Source organism: Pelophylax lessonae, assembly GCF_965119305.1.
Source record: "Pelophylax lessonae genome assembly, chromosome: 6".
NCBI classification, from domain to species: domain Eukaryota; kingdom Metazoa; phylum Chordata; class Amphibia; order Anura; family Ranidae; genus Pelophylax; species Pelophylax lessonae.
Window position 1 is genome coordinate 176,056,898 of NC_138773.1, and position 17,327 is coordinate 176,074,224.

The window sequence follows — 17,327 nt, forward strand, 5'->3', positions numbered from 1 at the left end:
AGCGAAAACTGCTTCTCCCCTTCTTGCAGAGCTGGCAGATCACTTGGTCCACGGGCTACAGTTTATCTGTGATACCTCTTTGGGTGCGGCTCCTTTGATTTTTAGGCTGCCTGTGTCAGCAATGGTCCGAAGGCGTATTATCTGGCTGAAATACTGGTCTGCGGACCAGACTTCTAAGAAGGTCTTATCTGATCTCCCCCTTGTAGGGGATTGCCTGTTTGGAGCTTCCTTGGATGACATCAGTAAGGGTCTCACAGGGGGGAAGAGTACTCTTCTTCCGCAGGCTACCAAGGTAGAGCCCAGTTGTAGACGTGGACCATTCTCCTTGGCTCATAAGAGGTTTTTTCATCCCTCAGCGTCTCAAGATAAGGGATCAAAAGTCAGGGCCTCCACCGGAGGTACCAAGAGGACCTGGTCTGGCGATCCATGAGCCTGCTCTTCCAGACCTGCGGATAAGGCTGCCTCTGCATGAAGGGGCGCCCTCACCAGTATCTGGGGTGGGGGGGACATCTTCGCTGGTTTCCGGATCCATGGACCTCCCTGGTATAGGATACGTGGGTCAATGACGTTCTCCGGTCAGGCTACGAGATAGAGTTCGGTATTATCCTCCAAAAAGGTTCTTCCCTTCCAACTTGCACTTGTCCCCAGATCACTTACGGGTCTCTTTGGGGTAGTACAAGACTTGTTCCTTCAAGGGGTGATTGTTCTAATTCTGAACGTTTTCAGGGGTTTTTACTCAAACTTCTATACAGTTCCCAGGAAGGAAGGCAAGTATGTCCAATTCTGGGCCTTTAAGGCGCTTGTGCGAGTACAGAAGTTCTGCGTGGAGTCATTATTTTATTCACACGGTAGTGGCGTCCCTACTTCAGGGATTTTTTTCTCGCTTCTATCGACATCGAGGATGCCTACCTGCACATTCTAATATGCGCCGGTCACCAACGCTTCCTCTGTTTTGCCATGTGCGAGGGGCATGATTGGTTTGTCACAAAAGTGTTGGCCCTGGTTTTGGCATTGTTTGAATCAGGGGGGATCGCGGTATTGGGGTATCTGGATGATCATCTTCTGCGAACGGAGACTTCGACTGCTCTGGACAAGTGGAGATTGCGCTGCGAACTCTGAGGGAGTTCGGTTGGATTCTGAACCTTCAGGAGTCTGCTGGTCCACCTCCTGAGTTGGCGGCAGGGCACTATGCTGGGGATGGGAGGGGGGCTGGAGCTCCGGCAGCAACCGAACGATCAGGGTGGGGGGGGTTTGTACCTGGTGGGGGCTCCTGCCAGGGTCCCTTGTTCTGCTTGGGCCTGTCCTTGAGGCCTAGGGATTCCTTCTGGGAGGGATCCCTAGGTGGCGTGCGCAACTACCCCCCACCCCCCACCCCCCTCCCTGGGAGCCTCATGCTACTGCCATTTTCTTGTAGCCTGTGTGCTCAGTTCATATTTTTGGTCATATTTTTGTAGTCCGTTGGCCATTTTGCGGTGTTTTGCCATGGGGGCGGCGGTTTCGGCGGTGGGAGCCCCCCTCATCCCCTTGTGCTGACTCCTGGATCTGTTCACTTCCTGATTGCTGCGTGTGGAGTGAAGATTGTCCTGGTGGCTGCAGGTGCTTGTTTCTGCTGTGTGGTGAGTCTCTGGTGGGGTCCTCTCCCTCTCTGCTGAGGATCGCTTGGTGCTTTGTGCCGGATGACCAGGTGGTGCTGCCAGCACGGTGGGGGTTGTCCAATTCGCAATGTTTTACACTTTTTGTGGGTTCCCCCTGGTGACTCATGGAGTCTTTGGAGCACATCTTCCCACTTTATCCCCTCTCTGAGGCTGCGGGGCTCTCCAGATCCCAACCATCCATCGATGCACTGTTGGCAGTGCTGGAGTCCTTTGTGTCCTGGGTGGAGGTGGCTGTCGGGCGACAGGCTAGCGATAAGGGCCCTCCACCTTCCCCTGTCTCATCAGATCTTGAATCTGATTCAGCTGCTGTAGATGTGGGTCAACCTGTTTGGGTCTGCGACCACGCGTCCGGATGTGCGTCCAGCAGATGGTCAACCATCCGGACTTGCATGCGGGTGCTGGGCCTGATGGTGTCTAACTTTTGAGGCAGTTCTGTTTACACAGTTCCATATCAGGTCCCTGCAAAGGAAGATTCTGGCCAAATGGGACAAGACTTTACAGTCTCTGGACAATCCGATGCGGCTATGCTGGGGAACGAGGAAGTCCCTGATATAATGGCTTCACTCTCTGGCGCATCGGCTGGGCAAATCCTTCCTCCCCTTGTATTTGACAGTGGTCACCATGGATGCCAGCCTGTCCAGCTGGGGAGGCCTTCTCTGCAAAAATTCTGCTATGGGGCCCTGGACACTGGAAGAATCCACACTATCGATCAATGTCTTGGAACTCCAAGTGGTCAGACTGTGCCTAAACCATTAGACAGATTGTCTTCAGGGATGTCCAGTGCGCGTTCAATCGGACAATGCCACAGCTTTGGCTTATGTCAATCACCAAGGGGGCACAAAGGTGTCCTGGCGGCTCTGGAGGTAGCCGGCATTCTATGATGGGCAGAACGGTTTGTTCCAGCCCTCTCTGCCATACACATTCCCGGGGTGGAAAACTGGCAGGCGGATTACCTCAGTCAGCAGGCAGGAGTAATCTCTTCATCTGGAGGCGTTTCATCAGTTGTCTTCGGTGGGGCATCCCCGAGGTGGATCTGTTGGCATCTCTGCTCATCAGAAAGGTGTACAAGTTTGTGGCTCAGTCACGGGATCCTCTGGCGGACGCCACAGATGCGTTGGTGGCCCCGTGGGGTCAGTATCGTCTGGTTTACTCCTTCTCTCCAGCTTCTGCCAAGACTTCTACGCAGGATTGAGGCAGTAGGGATTCCTGTCATCTTAGTGGCTCTGGACTGGCCTCTCCGGGTTTGGTACGCCAATCTGGGTACACCGATCTGGTTCGTCTGGTCGCCGACGTTCCTTGGAAGCTTCCTCTCAGGGAGGATCTGCTGTCCCAAGGTCCAATTTTCCATCCTTCGCTGGCTTTGATGACTTGGTTGTTGAACGCCAGGTGCTGATGGGTTTGTCTGAGTCGGTGATTCCAACGCTGTTAAAAGCTAGGAAATCTACTTATAAGGATGATCTACCATCTTAAGTGGAAGTCTTACATTGCGTGGTGTAAATCTCTCTTGGTTGACTCAGATCTTGAACTTCCTTCAACAGGAGGTTGAGTAGAACCTGACCTTGAGTACTAACAAGGGTCAGGTGTCAGCCTTGGGCGGTCTTCTTTTAGCAGGCTTTGGCCACATAATTCCTGGTGCGTACCTTTTCTTTAGGGAGTTGGGCACTTGGCCCCTCAAGTCTGGTCTCCGTTGCCAGCTTGGGACCTCAGTTTAGTGCTCTGTCCTCCAGAAGCCTCCTTTTGAGACTCTTTGGGAGATTCCCCTGCTCACGCTGTCCCAGAAGGTGGCCTTCTTGGTGGCTATCACCTCTGCGCGCAGGGTGTCGGGATTGGTGGCGTTATGCGGTCGTTCACCTTACTTGGTGGTTCACAGAGATAAGGTGGTTCTTTGTCCCTGTCCGTCGTTCCTTCCAAAGGTTATCTCTGATTTTCATTTGAATGAAGACATTGTGTTGCGTTCCCTGTATCCCAGGCCAAAACATCCGAAGGAAATTGCTTTGCATGCCTTAGATATGGTCCAGAGAATTAGGGTGTACCTGGCAGCTACAGAGTCGTTTTGGAAATCAGACAACCTATTTGTGCTTACGGATGGGCCTCGGAAAGGGTTGTCTGCTTCCTCTTCAGGCCTATTCCATAAAGGTTCAAGTTCCTCCTTTCCCTATCAAGGCTCACTTAACTCGGGCGCTCAGTGACTCCTGGTCCTTCCGTCATCAGGCATCAGTGATGCAGGTTTGCAAGGCAGCCCCCTGGTCGTCTGTGCACACTTTCACAAAATTCTATAAAGTGGATGTGTTTGCATCTGTGGATGCTTCCTTTGGTCGCAAGGTTTTGCAGGCTGCTGTTTAGAGGACCTGGTCCTCCTTGAGGGTGTATTGTTTTTTTTTTTTTTTTTTTTTTTTTTTTTCAGGTGAGCTCCAGTTGATTTGGTTCAGCACCTGTTTACCTGGTTGGCTATAGTTAGCCTTGGGAATTTATTTTTCGCTGTTCCCACCCCTCATGTTTAACACTGCTTTGGGACACCCCAATGGTTAAGAAGATCAGGAGCTGTGTCTGTCAATGAACGAAAGAGAAAATGTTTTTGACTTACCGTTAAATCCATTTCTCTGAAGGTCATTGACGGACACAACACCCACCCCTCTGTGGGGTTGTAATTCATCTGACACTGCTTGTAACAAAACTGAGTACCTATAGTAGAGAGAGAGAGTTCCCCCCTGGGACTGTCCATAGGGTTTAGTCAGACTTTTTTTCTACCTAGTGTCTTACTCCTGTAGGGGGCAGTATAACCCAGTGGTTAAGATCAGGAGCTGTGTCTGTCAATGAACATCAGAGAAAAGGATTTTATGGTAAGTCAAAAATCCCATTTTTATGTTTTCAATATCATCTTTTGACTAAATATTTTTGTTCTTTGCAGAGCAGTAAAATGGGTATGGAAGCAGTTATTGCGTTGATGGAAGCAACGCCTGAAACTCCAGCCTGTGTCGTAAGTCTGTCTGGTAACCAGTCTGTGCGACTGCCTTTAATGGAATGTGTTCAAGTGGTATGTATTTTCATTTGTTCTCTAACTTTATAACCATAATATATGATTGAAATTGCATTCTAGTTTTTTTTCCACGTAAAATAGATATCCATATTTCTGCAAATAAATGCAGCATCTATGAGATGAAATCTCCTCCTTTTCATAGGTGTTTTAAAATTAACTTTATGATTTAACACAAGATGAATTCTAGGCAAATGGCTACATACTCAACTAAAAATATGTTTACTTGCCAAAAGAATTTGAAAATCTCCATACCCAGTCTGTTCACACAACCCACTTGGAAGAGAAAAGCGTCAACATATACTGTATGTATTTTAAATGGGTATTTAGCTGTCTGCCTGCAGTTTGCTTTAAAAGTAATTTGTTAACGGGGATTATGTTTTGGAAAATGTCATTTAAATTTATTATTTCTACATAGTTAGAGCTGGAACGTTTTATCCCCATAAAAGGCAAGCTTGTTTTTGTTTGTAAGGTGACCATTTTGTACTCACGGTAACCCTCGGTAACTTGCAGCGCCGCTCCAAGTGCTCTTCAATACTGTCACTCTGGTGATCCACAGCTAAAAGATGGTGCAGTCATCCTAAATAGCTCATCCAACTAGCATTCCATTATACTGTGTGATGGATGCTGCACGCTACTGGCTCAGCATGTAGTTATTTGTAAAAATAGCCTCAGCCTTGGTTCAGGATAGTTTATCTGGAGATATAATGAAATAAGAGAATATGAAGATTTTCCATGTCATTTTTAAACGTTATTGGGGGCCATGGCCTCCGCAGGAGTCTTAGTAGTAATACAGGTATTACTAAATTTGGTTATACCGTAACCAAATGCAACTAGGCGCTTCCTAATGTGGGAAAAGTGATCAGCAAAATGCCGCAAGATTAAAAGTGTTCACCCGCAAGCAAAAAATATTAAAAAAATAAATAAGAAAAAGAGAAAAGATAATGAGATGTGACCAAAGGGTGTCGGCCTACAAAGCACCTTACTAATTTTTAAGCTACAACCCCCCTGCACAAACATTCAATACTTCATTTTTAAATAATCTGAAATAACAATTATATCCCCCTCCCTTACCCTCATTGCCACCCCCCACCCCTCCCCCCCACCCCCAAATGCAGAATCCCCACCTGATGTTTCCCAGGAATTACATAAAAAAAAAGAAAAAAATCCATTTTGCAGTCCACAAAAATCGTCGGTAGATCTTCTTCAAAGATTGGAGAATGTGTGGGACTCACTACCAAACCTCATATCCTCAATGCGTGACCCCCAGCTGACCAGGGAGAGGACATTACTCATCCGGGCGACGGGGAGTCAGCACCAGGGGGGAGGGGGGAAAGGGGCAAGACAGAGGTCTCCAACAAAGTTCAGGATAGTTTATCTGGAGATATAATGAAAGAGTAAGAGAATGTGAAGATTTTCCATGTCATTTTTCAACGTTATTGGGGGCCATGGCCTCCGCAGGAGTCTCTTCTTCTAACGGACCGGGACCCTTTCTCCGGGAATGTCTAAATCGTGACATGGGGGATCCCCATGAGATCCGACTCCAGGGATTGCTGAGCCAGTTGGGAATTGATATTGGAGGGGTCTCCAAGAAAGAGAATACCTCTGGTATCTGTTCATGCCATCTCAAAGCAAATGAATTTCCATTTCGTGATACCACCAAATGAAACGGGTGACCCCAATGATATGTAACGCCCACCTTTTAAATTTCAGCTAGCAATGGTTTTAATATGACCCTCATTTGCAGAGTGCAATGTGAGAGGTCTGCTAGGAGCCGTATTGGGGCTCCTTTAAAATCCACAGGACCTTGATTCCATGCACGTTGCATAATATCTTCCTTAAATGAGTAAAAATGTATTCTGACCAATACATCACGTGGGTGGTCTTCTCCTACACTGCGGGGTGCCTGTACTCTGTCTATTTCAATTTCCTCTGTAGGAGGGCGCTCCAGCAATTTATTAAATATCGCCAGAGCTGTCGTCTTTAATTCAGGGCCCAGAACTGTTTCTGGGACCCCCCGCAACCTAATATTATTTCTCCGGCTGCGATTGTCACTGTCATCCTGTTGAAGTTGCAAAATGGATAGTGGATTCTGTATATGGACCTGTGAGTTTTCTATAGCATTAACTCTGGTTTCCAATATAGATCGGGCCATCCCCACAGCAGCTACTTTGTTATCTATTTGTGTAAATTGCTGTTTTATGGCATTGATTTCAAGAGAAAGATTACTCGCAATCGATGCTGCCATCTCATTTATGTCCTACTTTGTCGGTATTGGTGAGAGCAGTTCTCTCCATTCTGAAGGCTGAGGATTTTCCAACTGACCAGGGGATGGATGATCATCCATTATGTCTGCCTGTGGTTTGTCCATTATGGAGGTCGGCTGTGTGGAGCCTCGAGGGGAAGCAGAGGTATCTGTTGGATGGCCCTGTGCTTTTTCAGCGAGGTATGGCCGGTGTTAAGTGGACGCGCCGGCGCCATCTCAGCTGGCGAGGAGACACACTGAGCTGCGGGACGCCGGAGGAAGTATGTTGCGATGTCCGATCTCCAAGGGCTTCGCCGGGCTATCAGAGACTGACCTGTGCAGAGGTAGAAGGCAGGGTCAGGTTCGCTGGCTGCATGAGGCCGGAGCACAGCTGTGAATCACAGAGCTCCCGAGGAACACACCCTTACGGCATCATTACTGAGCCACTCCCGTTGCAGGGGACTTGAATTATCCTCCAAGTAACATTCTTTGAGTTTCAGGTGATTCGGCTTTTTGTTATCCCTGCAGCACTGGGCTAAAAGCACTAAAAGGAAACCGGAAACAGATGGCACGGTGGCCTAGTGCATTATTTTCAATACATCTATTGAATAAAATAAAGTAAAGGTGAATGTACTCACAAACCAGTACTTGTGTCAAAGCCTTATCATAAAATCATCTGCTTAAGTCCATATGCAAAATTTCACTATACTTATAGACCCATCAGATAACGCGTTTCAAGGTTTCTCTCTTCTTCAGAGCCTTGTTTGGATAATAAAGTGGTTTATAAGGGGAAGAAACATAATACTTTGTTCAAAGCTGTGGTCATTTGGAACCTCCGCTTGTGCCGTGGTCATCTGGAATCCATGCCTGCACTAATATAAGGAGCTGGGCTGCCTGACTGGGGGGATCATCTGACCGTGACAGAGTAGATCATCAACCATCAGAGATACACGAGAGGTAAACTGAATCTAGTCCTTGGAAAACTGTGGTCCAGCCTTTTTCACCTTTACATCCCAGCGAACCAATCACGCGTGCCTGCACACCTGATTGATTCCGCTGTGCCGCTACTCACGGCGTGATTGGCTTCCTGAATGTGCCATTGAAAAAACTAGGGAGGAGAGTAAGACTCACTGAATGTGTGGGGCGGGCTGCAGTGCACGAGTGAGTAATGTATGTATGCGGCTGTGCTCCTTTCCAGGCTCCTACTACCACCACTATGAGAGACTGTCTGTCACTGTATAATCTGATCGAGTCCACACTGACACTGACTGACTGTCACTGAGTAATTGATGTTACCATATTAACCCTGACCTGCCCAGTGCCCTGTATCTGCAATTAAAATTTACAAGGCTGCCTGCATGCTTCCTGATTTCCATTCCCAGCATCCTTCCCAATCCCTACAGTGTCACTAACATTAACCCTATGGTACAAGGCTGCAGTGTGCACTGAATCCCATTCCCTACAGTAACATTTAGGGAGAGAGAGAGAGACATGAGAGGACGAGAGAGAGAGAGACATGAGAGGACAAGAGAGAGAGTGAGAGGACAAGAGAGAGAGAGAGAGAGAGGCACGAGAGGACAAGAGAGAGAGAGAGGACAAGAGCGAGAGAGAGAGACACGAGAGGACAAGAGAGAGGACAAAAAATTGGCAAAATAAATGGAAAAAATGCGAAACACCGCGCTCGGTATTCGGCCTTCGGCCAAACATTTCATTATTATTCGGCTTCGGCCAAGAATTTCATTTCGGTGCATCCCTAATAAATAGCCCTACAAAGCAGAGAGCACTAGATCTTGTTTTTATTTCCACACTGATGCTGTATACACCCGGAGAGAGTATCAGGAGGCGGTGATTGGAAGGCGAACCAGGCTATTGGGATTTTTCCAGAGTGTGTATTGACTCTTAGGAGTCTTTCCCTAAGGTGAGCTGCTAATCTGTCACTAGTCACTTGGAGTGAAGCATGCAGCACCTTTAATCACGTTTATGGATGAAGATGTTAGTCATGACACTATTTTTCATTGTGATTTGGGACAATTAATATTGATTTAATATCACAGCTCACAATTTATTTATTTATCACTTGGTATCACAGTATATGGACTGATTTAGAGTAATTGTGGCATTATTTTGAACACTAAACATTTATATTTATCTCTAATGATTGATGTTTTACTTGGCGCAGCAATATTATTCTTTAGTATTCCAGTGATCCTCATAGCACCAGATTGTCCAAGGCAGAACCTGATAAGTCTCCTGGCGGATGGCCCATGTGTTTTTCCAGATTGTCTGGATCTTCTTTCTCAAAGGCTGATTTACCATTGGCTGCTTGTTACTTGTTCAGGGTGTCTCCTACGTAGCCTCGCCTGTTTGTACCTCTGTGACTCTGTGGGATCTTAAACCGGCCATGGATGGTTTGAATCCCAGCCAGTTCAGCAGGGACCATCTATGGGCAGGCTGATTGTACCCAAGTCAATCCATTGTTTGACGTTGGTACAACCAGCATGTCAAATTTTTACATGAGGCCACAGCGCCAGCAATAATCGCACTTGTTCTCCTGGCATGGATGACTCCTTGCACGCCCCCACTGGGAGAACAAAATAGCTCAGTGTGAGGGATTACCCATCAACACTGATTGATTGACTTATGGTTGCAGATAAGAAAATTGGATCATCTATGGCCTGCCCTTAATCTGGTTCTCTTGGCAATTAAAAAAAAAAAAAAAACCCCTTTGAACCCCGTTTAGAACATTCCCACTTTTTCCTTTTTACCCATAAAGTGGTGGTGTTGTTTCTGTAGCCATTAACTCTGTGAGGTGAGTTTATAAGCTGGTAGCCTTATTTGTAACAAACCCTATCTGGTCTACTCGAATGAAGTAGTGTTGAGGCTCAGAACTTCTTTCCTGTCAAAGGTAGGTTCGGCCTTAAACCTCATCCAGGACATTGTTCCTCTGTCCCTCTATCCAACTTCATCACCTCTAAAAGAGATTTCCCTCCATTGCCTGGATGTAGTTTGGGCTGTAAGAGTCTACTGCTCAGCCATTGCTTCCTTCAGAAAGCCTGATTCTCTCTTTGACCTGGATGGTCCCTGCAAGGGTGTACCAACGTGTTACACCTTCTCTGTTACTCAGAAACACACTTCTTCTAGCTTATGATCTCATGGATCATGTTCTACTCTTTCCTGTCAAGGCACACTCTACTAGGTCTCAGTTTTTAGTATTTACTATATGCTATATCTAGCTACAACGCTATATATACCAGATTTGGTAGGCTGCCCTGTATCTTTCCTTCAACATATTCTTATGTTTTACCAGGTGGATGTTCTGTCCTCATCTGATGCCAGCTTTGCATGTGGGTTCTTTCAGGCAGTTCATTGAGCTGAAAGCAGTCCCTAAGTCTGTTTGGATTTTTGTAGTTGCTGTAAAATCCTCTTCTTTCTATTGAGGAACTTCCCTTTTGTGTTTGACCATGCTTTCAGTACCGGTTTGCTACAAAACTGATACATGCTGGTAGTAGGTGGGGTTTTCCTTGATTGGCCTACATTTTTTTGATCCAGGATCCTTTCCCTCTGTAGACAGTAGTATAAGCTGAAGGGTTATACTGGAGGGTCCCTCAGTGAAATCCAATAAAGATTTTACTAGGAGTACAAAAAATCCCACTTTTGCAAGCAGTGCCCAAGTTTAGTATCAGCCTTTTGCAGTCCTAGTACAGCAGAACTCAGGTTGTAGAAGGGAAAGGAAAACAAGTGGTCAATAACACAGGCAGGGCCGTCCCGGGGAAAAATGTTGAGGAGTCCGGGTGGAGCCGCATAGTGGGCAGCATTCAGTTTAACCACCGGTAGCCAGGCAGCATGTGGAAGCTGTAAGGAGTGACACCGGCCGTTGTATCTGCTAAGCTGGGGGAATTATCCTGTGAGCATCAGTGTCCTGGTTTCTGTTACCTGGTATCTGCGATACATGACCTGTGTAGGTCTGGTCATCTGGTAAGAGTATATAGAATATTACCTGGTGGTGGATCTCTATCTCCCTGCACTATAAGGCTGGCTGGTATGGAATGAACTACTCACGTGGACTCTTTGCTGTATGTTCCAGGGATTTGATTGTCCCGTTTATGGACTAGCGCTGCACCTTCACTTTTATTGTTTGTGATTTAGGTTTTTGTAGTAAATGTTTGCTATGCATATAGCAGCGCACAAGTCCTTTTTACACATACTTTATCAAAATCTTCTCTTCTGAGGTTCAAATCTACTCTATCAAGTACGAAAATGTAAAAATAGTTTTCTTATACCCGACTTCTGGGATCAAAATTTCCCCCTGGGCATACGTACAGTTGTTGCTTCATCTTACGCCTGATGTGGTAGCCGGCCGCCTGGGTTGCTCTTCTCCGTTCCGCATACCGGCCATGTGATAGATGCCAGTGGGGATGGAGACCTCCCCGGGAGCATGGCACCCTACAGATTTCTACTGCACTATACGGCACGTTGGGGTTCTCCGTCACAGTATATTTGAACCGTGTCCGCGGACCCCAATGTCCCAGACAGTAGCTGTTTCACATAATCCTCTCAAGCTGTCTCTTGGTATATCTTTTGTGTTTTTCACGCATGTTCTAATGTCCTCATGTTTTTTTTTTCATTTAATGATGTTTGGTCAGGTATCATTGCGCATTGACGATATTGTATGCCTCTTCCTCTTCAATAAAAATAGAATTTACAAAAAAAAAAATAGTTTTCTGACACCAAAAATGTCAACTAGTAAATGCTTATTGTTTGATTTTTTAGCTTAAATTCTGATGTTTATTTATCTTTGTTTTGACATTTTATGTATACTTTAAACAAAAATAGCAAATTTAAAGTGTTTCTCATATTTTTTACATGACCATTTGGGAGTGTTCTGGTTGACTTAATATATTTACATTGTACCAATTGCGTGTACAGATTTTATGTCCAAAAAAGCTGTGTACAATCCCACAGATATATAAAAATATAGTAATAAAAGGACCTCGTTATACCACAAGCCAGCAGCATTAAACACTAAAGGACCTCGTTATACCACAAGCCAGCAGCATTAAACACTACTTTACTTGCCATTGCACATCTACAAAATATACACAATTTACGTGAAAATTGAATAATAGAAGTTTTTACGGTAAAATGTGTTTGTTTTTAATCTTTTATTTTACTTCATTTAAGACAAAGGATGTACAAAAAGCTATGGAGGAGAAGAAATTTGAGGAAGCAATCCAGTTAAGGGGAAGGTAAGCCACAAACCCTTGTAAATAAGTGCATTTTTAAAAATGCAATAAATATATTGGGTAAATGTAACTGATATCATAATACAGTTTAATAGTAATTATTATATAATTAGGTAATTTCAAAAGGTTAAGCATCTTAAAATGAAGTTGAAGGGTCACTTTTAGCTCTCTGATCCTCTTAAATGCAGAAACATAATTTATGCTTCTTGGGGGAGTTACCTGATATTTTTTCTGGCAATAATTACCAGTGATGTTTATCATTTATTTTTCTTCAGATATTAAACGTCTTACTTTTAAGTTTATCATTTTATCATCGATCTCTGTATTTTAGCAATTTAAAAGGTCCCCGATTTAGGCCTCCTATAGTGCTATGAGGGTGGTTGATTGTGTTTGCAGGATCTTACTAACCCCAGACATTTCAGTTCCTGTTACTTATAGGGCAGAGAGGATCAACACTGCTGACACTGGCTGTCTTAGTGGGGGGCACTAACAATCTGAAGGTTTTCTAACCAATATAACAGCAGGCCAAGGCTGGGAAATCCCTGTAGTAGGTAAAGGACTATGACCTGATTCAGCCAAAAAACAACTGCTAAACACCTTGCTAAACAGGCACTTCAGTGCTCAACAGGAATACAGTCTTCAAGAGCCAACTGGTTGGAAAGCATTAGGATCAGAATAATTCCTAGGCTCTCAATGCTAATGTTCCTTTGTTTAAGGCAGATGGTTCTAATCTCCACAGTCTTAACAGCAGCATTTAAGCTGAACCCCCGGGAAAACGAAAAGTCCTTCCATGTAATCAGTGGTGTATTTTGGTTTTGTGCTGCCCTAGGCAAGACTAAAATCGGAAGCCCCCCCACTCTCATGTAAATTTGTTCCACCCCAGCTGCAGCTTCCTCATCAGACCCTGAGACATGATTCGTCCAAGTGCCATATATAGAATTACTGCCCATGATCCCACTCCTGCTTATAATAGCAATCTAGCATCTAGTAAGCCGCTCTGATTGCTATTACAAGAGAGCTGACCGCAAGGATGGGAAGTGGTTAAAGAGCCGCCTCTACCCTTCTGCCTGGGGGCAGTGCTGACCCCCCCCCCCCCCAAATAAATGCCACCCAAGGCAAAACGCCTGGTTTGCCTACTGCTTGTTTGTCTAGTAGACTGGGTAAAGCAATTTTTTTACCCAATCCTCTGCTTTGCACTGCTAGACAGGTCTTTGAGCCTCTTCTCCCCTGCACTCTGGCAGTCCAAGATCATCTGACATCATCAAAAATCAATGTGGGAACCATAGCACTGCTTTGGATTTGCCAGGCAGAAGTAAGTGTTGTCTTCCAGGGGAGTAGAGGAACAGGCAAGTAAGTGTTATTACTGCCTCCTAAATGAGTAGTACAATCGTGCAGTGCGGGGGTAGCCCCCATGCAGGAAATGCCTTTTTCGCTATTCAGTTTTAAAGTGATTTTGTAAATGCTTTTGTTAAAACAAAAACAAACGGGGTTATACTTACTGCCCTGTGCAATTCCATTCCAGCCCTGAACCTCCTCTTCTCGGATCCCACGCCGACACTTCTGGCTCCTCCCCTCTGGTGAGTGCCCCCATAGAAAGCTGCTTTCTATAGGGGCACTCATGCTGGCTCGCTCCTGAGCCTTGCTGTTTGGGTCTATTGACAGTCAGCCGCACTGGGCCCGCCCCCTGATCACTGGCTTTGATTGACAGCAGCGGCGACCAATGGCTCCTGATGGCCGAGAAAAGCCTGTAGACCAGGAAGTGAGGGTAGAGAGGAGCGTCAGACGTGCACAGTGCTGGATCGTAAGAGGGCTCAGTTAAGTAAAATGAGTGGAGGGGGGATACTGATGCCTAAATATTTTTTGCCCGAATACAAGGAATGCATTAAGGTTAAAAATATTTAGGATTTAAGACTACTTTAACTACCTAAAGACCAGGCCTATTTCTGACATTTGTTGCGTACAAGTTTAGCTCTGGATGGTTTTACCCCCTTCTTGACCAGGCAATTTCATGGTCTTGCAACACTGTGCCCAAATAGAATTGATGTCCTTTTTTCCCCCCACAAAAAGAGCTTTTTTTTGGTGGTATTTAATCACATCTGCGGTTTTTATTTTTTGCACTATAAACAAAAATAGACCGTCTATTTTGGAAAAAAAAAAAACATATATATATACAGTGCCTTGCGAAAGTATTCGGCCCCCCTTGAACTTTGCGACCTTTTGCCACATTTCACTCTTCAAATATAAAGATATAAAACTGTAATTTTATGTGAAGAATCAACAACAAGTGGGACACAATCATGAAGTGGAACGAAATTTATTGGATATTTCAAACTTTTTTAACAAATAAAAAACTGAAAAATTGGGCATGCAAAATTATTCAGCCCCTTTTACTTTCAGTGCAGCAAACTCTTTCCAGAAGTTCAGTGAGGATCTCTGAATGATCTAATGTTGACCTAAATGACTAATGATGATGAATAGAATCCACCTGTGTGTAATCAAGTCTCCGTATAAATGCACCTGCACTGTGATAGTCTCAGAGGTCCGTTTAAAGCGCAGAGAGCATCATGAAGAACAAGGAACACACCAGGCAGGTCCAAGATACTGTTGTGGAGAAGTTTAAAGCCGGATTTGGATGCAAAATATTTCCCAAGCTTTAAACATCCCAAGGAGCACTGTGCAAGTGATAATATTGAAATGAAAGGAGTATCGGACCACTGCAAATCTACGAAGACCTGGCCGTCCCTCTAAACTTTCAACTCATACAAGGAGAAGACTGATCAGAGATGCAGCCAAGAGGCCCATGATCACTCTGTATGAACTGCAGAGATCTACATCTGAGGTGGGAGACTCTGTCCATAGGACAGCAATCAGTGGTATACTGCACAAATCTGGCCTTTATGGAAGAGTGGCAAGAATAAAGCCATTTCTTAAAGATATTCATAAAAAGTGTCGTTTAAAGTTTGCCACAAGCCACCTGGGAGACACACCAAACATGTGGGAGAAGGTGCTCTGGTCAGATGAAACCAAAATCAAACTTTTTGGCAACAATGCAAAACGTTATGTTTGGCGTAAAAGCAACACAGCTCATCACCCTGAACACACCATCCCCACCGTCCAACATGGTGATGGCAGCAGATTAGAGTTACATCAAGTAATATCAAGGGTGGTTACACCTCCCCTGTGTACATAAAGGCTGCAGTGGTCCCTACCAGACTGCTGTCCCAGCTTCTCCATGTACAGAGCCTAATTTATGCTCACACCGAGCTCCTGCTTCTCCGCTTCCTCAGTCTCACTCTTAGGCCGCTGTCCCCATCATCCAACTTCTGCATGTTGTGCACACAAAGCCTCTCTTTAGCAGCTGCAGACTCGATTGGGACCTCAAATGGGGGCAACCAAGATCCCTTATAGAAGGTAATTGAAACCAGCAGTTGAAATAAATGATGTTTTGTTTCTTCGGTCAGGTATTAAAGAAAAAATCACAGCTGATGCAACCTCATCTTTCATATTTTTCAAAAAAAATGGGTGATAGTGTTTGTAAGTACTAAAAGTACCTTTTAGGCTTGGTTCACATATAAGCAAATTGAATGCAATTTTAACCCAATCCAATTCGCATAATGTGAATCGGACCAGCTTTCAATATAGTCGGTTCAAATGTGCGGGGCAGCTGCGGTCTGTTTTTTTAAAAGGGTCTTGTGCGATTTTGGGTCCGGTTTAGGTGCAAATTCAAGTAAAAATTTGCACCTAAACCAGTGAACATAACCACTCCAAACTGCCAACCGCAGCCAGTCAGGTGTGAATCCAGCCTGTGTATTTTTTTTACAGGAAATATAGGTGTGATAAATGCACAAATATTGTATGACAAAAATTCAACTACCATATTTTTTGTTCCACATGATCTCTGCTTTTAGAAAATAAATAACGTCTTGGGTATTTACCTATTCTTCAGGTGCATTTTAACATGTGCAAAAAATTAAAATAATGTTAAATTAGTGAAAGACGTAAAGGGCATCAACCTAAAGTTTCTATGTTTACTTTCCCTTGAAAGACATTACACTGTTTGGTTTAATTACTACCCGCCTAGGGTCATTTTAAAATGACGTTCGGGCAAGAAGCCTATTGTTCTGGGAGGACATTATATGATGTCCTCCCGAAAACGTGCCTCGCACGGTCAGTCATCTGCTGTGTCCACCGTACTGGCTTGCTGCCGGTAACACGTGATGGCTGTGCAATCACAGCAGATCACATGACAGTTGTAAACAATGAATGGCTTCCATTCATGCCATTCATTGTATACTATTGTGCTGCTAACTGTGATTGGTCACAGTGTTCACATGGTACAGACAGGGCCACATTTGTACCGTGGACACATGGTCACAGCCCATTTGTACCATGGGATTAGCTGTTGCTAATCACAATACACAATGTGTACACACTGTCATTCAGTAAATAAAATTAAGGAATGCTATAAGAAAACATAGTATGTAAAAAAAATCCTGATTACTCCCTAGAATGGTACAGTGTTGCTATGGTAAAACTGTATTGCTCTGATCACAGTATGGAAATACAAATTATATATATATATATATATATATATATATATATATATATATATATATATATATATATATATATATATATATATATATATAAAATCTAAAAAAAAATTACTTTTCTCTAACATCCATTGACAGACGCGGCTCCATATCTTCTTAGACCATTTGGTTATGCTCCTCTTATCAGGAATAGGACACTTGCAGGAAAAAGCTTTACCACGCCTATGGGGCTGTCCCTGCAGGCATAACCCCACACACTCTGCTACAGCTTCCAGTTTGTTTCTGCCTAGTTTAGAAGTAGGACCTATTTCCCCACTGGGACTTCGGTTTTAGCTATATAAAAGGGAAATTTTTGTTATATGTATATTTTTATTTACTAGTTTAGAGTGCCTGGAGAAATACAAGCAACAGCCGGCTGGGTTTCGGACTGGATAATCTAGATCTTTAAGGTCTCCCAGCCTTGCCAGCTAGCATGAGCAGGTTTTAGTCTACCACTAGACCTCGCCACGACAGAGCCCAGATGGATGGGGATGAGCTTCGCTGGGATGTGACGACCTGGAACACCCTGGTTGGCAGCACCCCCCCAGGTGGGAGGTG

The 17,327-nt window shown here is 44.7% G+C and overlaps 1 protein-coding gene across 1 annotated transcript in view; it reads left to right on the top strand.

Moving 5' to 3' along the window:
* PFKL (phosphofructokinase, liver type) overlaps positions 1–17,327 on the top strand; it is a 206,591-nt gene that overhangs the window by 123,700 nt on the left and 65,564 nt on the right. Inside the window, exons 10-11 of the mRNA XM_082260714.1 lie at positions 4,564–4,689; positions 12,116–12,180. Coding sequence (XP_082116840.1) covers positions 4,564–4,689; positions 12,116–12,180 — 191 coding nt within the window. The remainder of the gene's footprint in view (positions 1–4,563; positions 4,690–12,115; positions 12,181–17,327) is intronic.